Source organism: Caretta caretta, chromosome 3, assembly GCF_965140235.1.
Source record: "Caretta caretta isolate rCarCar2 chromosome 3, rCarCar1.hap1, whole genome shotgun sequence".
NCBI lineage: Eukaryota > Metazoa > Chordata > Testudines > Cheloniidae > Caretta > Caretta caretta.
This window is the reverse complement of record NC_134208.1, coordinates 153,240,874-153,249,819: the sequence shown is the minus strand read 5'-3', so window position 1 is coordinate 153,249,819 and position 8,946 is coordinate 153,240,874. Positions and strand designations below refer to the sequence as shown.

At 47.5% G+C, this 8,946-nt stretch overlaps 1 protein-coding gene across 4 annotated transcripts in view; it reads right to left on the bottom strand.

Moving 5' to 3' along the window:
* Nucleotides 1-309: 309 nt before the first annotated feature.
* DAAM2 (dishevelled associated activator of morphogenesis 2) overlaps nt 310-8,946 on the bottom strand; it is a 246,236-nt gene continuing 237,599 nt past the window's right edge. For all 4 annotated transcript variants that reach the window (XM_048843468.2, XM_048843471.2, XM_048843469.2 and 1 more), the window contains one exon: nt 310-7,351. In XM_048843468.2, coding sequence (XP_048699425.1) covers nt 7,136-7,351 — 216 coding nt within the window. In that variant the 3' untranslated portion in view covers nt 310-7,135. The remainder of the gene's footprint in view (nt 7,352-8,946) is intronic.

The window sequence follows — 8,946 nt, the reverse complement described above, 5'->3', positions numbered from 1 at the left end:
GCTTAAGTTCTAGTCCTGGTTTGTTGCTTGCTCCCAGCGCTGAGATCCCTGCAGTGGAGGGGTAACAGAAAACAAGGCTGTACCATCTAAACAGTGGGCAGTGGACACCTTGCATAACTGTTGGGCTCCAAAGAGTGTTCTCAGTTATGTCTTCTTGCCCAAAGAAAGGTCATGGAGAGATGGTGGGGCCCCAAACTGGGATACTTCCTTAGAACATCCTCCCCCCACCCACACCTATCAAATGTGCCCAGCTGACATCCAATAAAGCACATGGAAAATTCAACCATAAAATAATTCACTGCAACAAAGTGGGGGCAATATATCTTTAATTTTTTTTAAGTATTACAGTATATTCTTATAAAAAGGTGCAGATAAAAAGGACACTACAGGTTTTGTACATTTAATTCATTTATAGTCAAACTGACCAAGAAATGAGGATACACTAAGGCATTACAGCAGCACCAGACCTCTCCCCAGCTCTGCCCCTTCTAATTTAGTACGTGGGGGAATCCAAAAGTGGACAGCAAGTTTCAAGCTAAACTTAATGCAAGGAAGTGAGAAGACTGGATGAGATGAGGTCCTAGCAGGAGCAAGCACTGATCTGAAACATCCGACGTTTCCTTTCAGCACTGAGACATTTTTTAGGAAGCCTTTCCAGATGGTAGTTAGACGGGTGGACGATAGCTGGGCACAGAGGGCTTGCTACTAGTGATAAGCCCTTCTAACAATGTACTGTGTGGAATTTGTGGAACATGCTGCAGGCAACACAAAAGGAAACTAATGGAGTCAGATGCTGCTCCCAGTTATACTGGTGTAAATCCAGGGCAGACTGACCTGACCACACTAGAGCTGATCTGGATTTATACTGCTAACAGAAGCATCTGGCCTTAAAGATCTATAGAGTGTTCCTCCAAGAATGAGAACAACATGGTAAAGGGCTTTATGACTCTCTGAAGTATCTTATGGACACCACCACTGGAGAACCCATAGCCCCATTCTGTGCTGGCATACACATGTAGCCATATGAGTTCACAAGTGCTATGTTAAGCAAAATTTGGACAGCTTTGTTTTTGCCATAAATCCCATAAGGATTAAGTAGCCTTAATTAAACTGCCCACTGGGATCAGTAGTTGGGTGGAGCCGATCCATGGAAGATGTATGTGCAGGATTTAAACTTCTATTAGAAAACAAACAAAAAATCTAACCCTTACAGTTGTAAAGAAAATCTTCCCAATGTGTAAAAAAAAGCCACGTGCTGTCTCTAAGAGACAGCAGCCAGAAAGGAATGATAGCTCAGAGTGGTGAGGACTGTGTCAGTTTGGTTCAGCAACCTGTTAACTCTGAAGCCTAATTATGAGAATTTAAAGGACAACAGTGTTCTGTGTTAAGCACTTTTGTAGAAACATCCAGCTCCACTGGGATGATGGGCAGAACTGGGGATTGTGGGCGGAGTTTGAGGAGAGTGCTCATACCTTTTGGCCCACTGCTCGGAACTGGAATAAAATAAAATCACAATGTGCAAAAGCAACAGATCTGTAATTGGTCTAAAAGAAAAAGCTCTTTGGGTTCGATAGTGTTGGGGCCAGCTCACTGCTTTCAGGGAGGCATGGGACCAATGGGGTTTCAAAACCCCAGGGAACACTCCCTTTCTCCTTCCTTCCCCCACCCAACTGATGACATGCAGCCCAGCCCAGAATTGCCAAGCAGACCGGCTAGCTGGTGTAATGCCCTGGCACAGTCTCAATAGTCTTTGCTGTAGTGCGGTGCATACATGCAAACATAGCAAACTAGAATAAGGCAAAAATAAATAGAGGTGTCAGATTTACAGCTTCCCCCTAGAGCTTCCTAAAAACCTTAATTCTTTTTAAAAACATTTAACCAAAATAAAAAAAATACCCAGAAACAAAACTGCATACATCATGTACATCATGAACTGTACAACCTGTCTCCATTCCCCTCAAGGACACTTCAGACACGTCTCTCCCTCCACAACCCAGCTCAGAGTGTCCCTGAGGAGAGGAAACATTCCTCCAAAGAGGCTGACCCTCACAGAAATACCCACCCAGCCCCTCATAACCTCTCTCCCTTCCTCGGACACCACAAGCACGTTACAGAAATGCTTCTGAAGAACACCCAAGCCATCTTCCCCTTGGAAGTCTCTAGCCACTAAGCACTAGTCCTGCTGCGGCCGCTGAGGTGGCAGGGGTGGATTTGATGCCTGGATTTTCAGTCAGCTGCAGAATGTGGACTGGCCTTTCTGCTCCCATGTTGTGAGGCTGCTTTGAGGTCAATTGTCCTGGTCTTTGGAAATGTGACTGATTCAGAAGTGTGACCCAGACCCGAGACAGACAGCCAGGGAGGGACTTGACTAAGTACTTGTGCTAATAACTTTTCTGTGGCCACCTGGAGCAACCCTCTTAACAATAATGGGCTTGCACAGGGGTAATTAAGGGTAGACTTGGACCCTGGGGGCCAGATTTAAGGAGATAGAAAATACACTCTTCTGTAGCAGTGAGACTCCAGGGGAGGGACTTGGCTCAAAGGAGGACAGGCAACGTTACCTTCAGTTGGGCTAAAAACTCTGCCACGGATCCAGAGGAGCTGGCTGGTGGAAAGAGCTGAGGAGGGTGCTCAATCAACACACACCTCTGTCTGTTCAGCCTATCCACTTTTGGGGCCAGGCTGGCCCCTTACAGCTGCCCCATTGCAGAAGAGGTTGAAGCTACGTTGTACCACTGTAACCCGGTTCCCTGGCCGGGAGCAGGGGAGAACAACTTCTCACTGCCTGAGACCTCTGCCAAGGTTTGCACCAGTATGACTCTGGAATTAACCAAATCCCAGCTCTACTGGCAGTTGCCCCAGACAGGTTCTCCTGCGAGCGTGTCGTCTTCACCTTGCGCATGCCCTGGCCTTCCTGTTCTGTTTCCCATTGCCTTCCCTTCCCTGGGATTTGCTGGTACATAGCAGGCCCGCTGTCAGCATCCCTCTGGGGCTGGCAGGACGGTCTTTGGAAAAGAGGCTGAATCCTTCTTGCTGGCGTAGGGTTTAAGTACTCTGAAAGAGCTGCTAGGAAGGCTTCAGGAGGTGCCTCGGTTAAACTACGAAAGAGGCGGTACTTAAAGCTGCCCTCCTGTGGGCTGCTGCTTTCCGCCTGCCAACATGCTACCCCAGGGCTTTGTGTGAGCAGCTCCTGTAGGAGGCTGGATGGAATGGTAAGAGACAGGAAGGTCCGTATCCACGCCGGTGCTGTTCCCCATTTTCCTTCCATCCATAACGAGCCAAAAGGGCCAGCTGCACACTACAAACATTCCTGTCAAGAAGGATCATGGAGGTATCAGAGTGAGGTGGAGCAAGGCCTGGACAGCAGTGAGGCACTTGGGGGTTCCCAAGGCAGTGGCAGAGAAGATTTTGGCTCTAGCAGCAAGTCCAGGAGCTGTGAGATCAAGGGCAGGTTCACAGACGTGCAGGACTCTCTGTGATTGCAGCTGATCCCCTCAAGATGAACATGCCATTGGGTTCCCACAAGGGAAACACTGAGGCTGCACCTACCCTGACTGTTTCAGGGAAACACTTCCACAGCTGTAGCTTGGTCCAGCTCCACTGGTGCTTGCAATGGCAGAAGTGCTAGTGTGGACTGGCAGGGCTGAGCTAGGACCAGAGCAGGTGGAGATGGGAAAGCTCCTGGGATGCTGCAGGGCTGGGCTGAACCAAGATGCAGAGCAGCACAGGGGTGGTGGAAAAGCAGCAGAGCCCCTATGACATTGCAGGGCAAGTCTCAGATCGGGGAGCAGATCCCAGGGATTGGGGAAGATGGGAAATTGGGAGAGCACTGCAGACTGAGCCCCTTCATTTAACTGTTCTCTCTCCCCCGCCCTTCCATCCCAACACTCGTATCCTCTTGTTCCAGCGAAATGGACATTTTATTTCAAATCTTGGGAAATGCTGGCTTCTGGACTCAGCCAAGGGAGAAAACACCAACCAACCAAAAACCCAGAATGGAGCTCCTGCAGGTTCTTACGGTCTCACAGCGAGCACCAGTCACTGTGTCAGTGATCACAGCCCGTATCCTGCGCCTTGTGGGGCCCCCTGCTAATACAAACTCATTCACTTGAGAACAAAGACTAGGCAGGGCAGCACAACCTTCATTTTCCTTCCTTAGCCACTTAGTGGCTCTCCAGAGAGCTGTGTTTGAACAGCACAAGGGAGTTGCACTGAGTCACAGCACCCCTAGGTCTAAAATCAAGATGGAACATGGTCCCAGCATGAAGGCGGGTTCCAGGGCAGGGCCAGCTGTTCCTCCCGTCCCACATGGCCAGACACTTCTCATACCATGAAAACATGTTAACAGGCTTTTCTCCCTGTTGCCACCTGTCAGTGGTAGGAAATGCTGCCCACCTTCAGGATTCAAAGCAAATGTGTCCAAGCCCACACCAAGGGCCTCCTCCTCTCAAGAGCATTTTGCTATGGGGCAGGCGATCAGAGAAGGGGAACGCGCTAAAGGCTCCTTAGGATGGAGAAAGCAGCCTTGATCCAGCGTCAGAGACTCAAGCAAAAAAGCATCAGAGACTCAAACACCTGATGGTGAGAAATAGAGCTGGAGTAGATCTAGAAGGTGTATAGGGGCTCCTGTAGGCTTTTCAGTCACAGTAATCTAAGTCCACAGTGCGGCCCACAGTTAGAAGGGTGGACGATAGCTGGGCACAGAGGGCTTGCTACTAGTGATAAGCTAGGGCTTATGAATTAGTGGGTGAGCACTAAAACCGGAGAAGATAAAACAGGTTAAAAAATCCTGATATTTATAATCCTTAAAAATCTCAGACTTGGAATTTGGAGACTACCAAAAACTAAACTCAATTGTACACCAATTTGGCATGTATTACGTTCTCATATGGCTCTCACAGGGTGGATTATATGGCATGCTTTAAAAAAATAGTGACCCATCGGCCACCAAAAATAGTGTTGGAATAGAGCACTGATCTGATAGGGGGCAGCAAGGAGCTTGTGAATATAATTTACAGAAGAGATTTTTAAAAAAATCTATTTTGGAGTTTTTAAAAAATTGCTTAAAAATGTGAGTTTTTTTCTTAAACTTTCAAAACCTGGTATGAAAATACAAAATCTCTCTCCTAAAAGGTGCCTGTGTCTGCCACAATGGACATTTCTGTTCACTGCTAATCCCCGAGGGGGAAGGGAATAATACTGAAGGAGAATGCACGCAGCTCTTGTAAGATACCAGCTCTTCACCATGAGTATTCTGCAGAGGTGCAGTGGTTTGGAATGTCATCAATAGGGAAATTCTAGGGAGGGAGACTTAAAATACAGTAAACAACATTACAGTTTTTAACTTTTTTTTCTTATCTCCATAGTTTACATAATTATTTAACCTTCCAAAGTTCAGAGAACCTCCACAGTGCGTTTCCCCGATGTTGTCTGAATATAATACTGATCAGGCAGTGTGCCTGGGGCATGGAGTTTTGTCCTGCAGACTCAATGCTGAGCCTGAGATTAAGTGACATTTGGAGAAAAATAAAGCCAAGCAATTAAAGTGACAAACTGAGCTGTTTCTGACTTCCTCCAAACTGAGATTTCCTGCTGTTTGTTTTTTAATGCATATTTTGCAGACGATGGGTCTCTTTCTCTCATCGAATATCACATCCAGAACGCTCCTTTCTTTCTCCTCCTTTTTCTCTCCGTGGGAAGATAACCAAAAAGCTCACTTAAGGAAGACAAGACAAAAGAAACCGTGACAACCTGCATAAGCTAGTCTCATTACTAGAGTCGTGAAGGTGATCAGAAATAGCAACAAAATAGTCAGTGTCTTTCTTGTTGGCTTGTTTGTTTTTGGCTGTGTGCTTTACATTTTTATTTTTTAATAAAAAAATTCCTATTAACTAATTTTCAAAGCCCTCGACCCATTCAGATCTGTGTCCTCTTGATTAATTCCTGTCTTGTTTATGGCACCTTCATTGCGAGCAACACCTTCCAAGTGGAAAAGATCCTGTCTTTTACATGGCTGTCCTTCACATAGTATGATGTTCTATGGTTCCTGCAGGGGTTTGCTGAGAAGACAACTTCGATGCAAACTCTAGTTCATTCCAATAAAGTTGTCTTTATTTAGGACCTTGTGATGATCCCATACAGTTCCCAATTTCCATTGGGTTGCGCTAACAAAATGATGCAAAAGCAGTATGAAATTATCAGCACTGGGAGGCTATTACCCTCCTACCCTTGGGCAATGGCAGTAGGCTCTAAGGGCATCAGGCCCCGATCAGCTGTGGGTTCATTTTCTAGACTCCAATGCAGAGCACCCATTCTAGAACATGTATTTCACTCTCCCCCAACTTTTCTGGTTCTAGAACATCCCTAGAAGCTTCAACAGGTTCCAGAAAACGGCTTTAAAAAATTTCAAAAAAAGTTTTGTAAATGGTTTCATCAATTCTGATTATTGGATTTCAAGCCAGAACTCCATCTCATTTCCAAACCCCGTCCTTCCCCTCTGAGCGTCATTTGCTTTGGCTATTAGAGGCCACAAAAAGCACAAATAAAAATACACAGTACATGAGATCAAAAGCATTTTTCAGGTTTAGTCAATAACTCTTTGTAAACCAAGTTCTGGAAAGGAACTCCGTGGAAAACTCCTGAAGGCTGCTCTAGATCTCGAGAAAGCATCAGGCGTGTTCAGAGCCAGCCTGAGATGTAATGGTCTTGCTTAGTCTCAACAGACGGAGAACACTACTTGTTTGTACTTTGGCACACAGCGAACGGTCTTCCCCCAGCTGCTGAGTGGTCCACAAGACCCAAGTGCTTCCTCTGGTCATCAATGGGCCTTTGCTGAGCTTGGAGACAAGATTCCCAGAAGCAAATCGGCCAATGTTCCCAATGGCCCAGTCACAAACCCTGCTGGCTCCACCGAGGCACTTTTACAGCCATTCCACATTAGGCGCATGGGGGAGGGGCGGAAAGTTGGTCATGAAAAGGTAACGTCTCCAGCTATGGGCTGGGTGAGCCCTTGGGGGCAACCATCAGCCAATTGCTGTCACACACATTCATCTTTCTTTGTTTGTTCTTTGTCATCATCTTCTTTGGGTTGGTTTTTTTTTTTCTTTCTTTTAACGTCCCCTCTTTCCTTTTGTTGTTAATAATTTAGTTTGGTCACCGCCCGCTCCCGACTCGTCTCCAAGCCTTGGTTCCCCGAACGCTTACGGTTGCGCTTAAGCTTGGATAAGTCTTTGTCAAAGACCTCGCCCGACCTGAGGGCTGACACCAGGTCGTCGAACTCCCCACTCTCCTCGGAGATGCTGCCGACCTTTGCTTTCTTTTGTCGCCTCTCTTTCTCCCTCTGCTCTTTCAGCTGTTGAGAAAGGCACATGGATTTAGGCTTGGCTGGGGCTGGACAGAACATTGTATTGTTAAGGGACGTTGTCAAGCAGGCACTAAGATACCACAGCAATTGGCGTGATGCGGAAAGCTAGATTACGGGGGGGGAGGGGGGCTCAGTCCTGAGCCCTGCTGCACACGGGGGAGAAAGGAGGCATAAGAACCCCCCTCAAACCCTATGCCTGAGCCTGTGTGGGAGATAGTAGCCATACTGGGCTGCTCCTCTATTCTCCTGTGCAGGTGGAGGTTTGTCTACCCACCCCCCCTTCTCCCAGTCCTGCACTGAACCCAGCATTAAAGGGGGGCACAAGTAATTTGCAGTTTGCAGATACTTCCCTCATGGAGCAAGGGAGAAGCAGAGCAGAGCCCAAGAATTACAATCTGGTTCATGTCCTGCTCTTGGGGCAGTGGCAGCTGCATGCTACACCCTATTCAGACGGGGCTGGAAGGTTACAGCCCAGCCCATAGGTGAAGAGAGGAGAGAGTATAGACAGACCTAGGTTAGACCCCAAACTAAGTACAGGGTGTGCTGATAAACCCAAATAGGAATAGAAATCCGGTTATTCAATCAAACCACATGCATTGGGATGGAATCAGTCTCCTACAGTGATGGGAACACAAAGGCAACAGAAAGAGCTCCAGAAAGAGAAACCAATTATAAACAGAAAGTGAAGCAGACCAGCCAAATTGCACTGTCCAACCTGAAGAGATGCAGAAAGTCAACTAATACGATCAGTGATGAAAAAGAAGACTTGATTTTTAAAAAAAAAAAGTTTACTCGCTGAGTTCTTCCCTGGGTGATGCCCTGCTTCCCTGGAGTGACACCAGCAAGGGGTCTGGCCATACGAGTTTGTCTCACTAACGTCCATCTAAGCTCCCCAGCACTGGCTGGCTCCTTGGGTTAGGGCTCGTGATCTGTCCCACATGTACAGACCCAACCATGATGCTCTCTTTCTCGATGTTAGCCTCTGAGATGCAGGAGGAGCACCTTCATATATCAACTACAACCCTTCTCCAGGTCAGTGAAGGGGTCCTGTTCACTACCTCTTCCCTGAACCATGGTGGCTGATGGGAGGCATTCAGGAAAGTGGGTTACAATAGGGAAAGATTTTCTGAAAAGAGGGATCCCATCAAGTTTGAATACAGGACACTGGGAAACATACCCCTTCCCCACCAACCTACACAGGAAATAAACCTAAATTGTTAATGTACACCATCGCCTGCTATTCCAGTTCTGACCACACACAGCTGTGTCTGTGCCCCACACTCTTGGCCTGCAGCACCCCCTGCTATCTCAGCCCTGGGCTCCCTACACACAGCTTTGTCCATCTCCCTCACCCCTGACCTGCAGCCTTCCCCTCACCCCCACCATCCCAGCCCTGGGCTCCCCACACATAGCTCTGCCCAGGTCCCCCACCCCGGATCTGCAGCCCCCCTGCTATCCCAGGCCGTTGAGGCGTCTCAGTGCTGCTGACCTACAATACCCATACTTTAACAATGAACCACTTCACTTTTAAATACTTAGCCCCAGTAAACCGACGCCAAGTACTGGCATTTTAAATCCCCTCA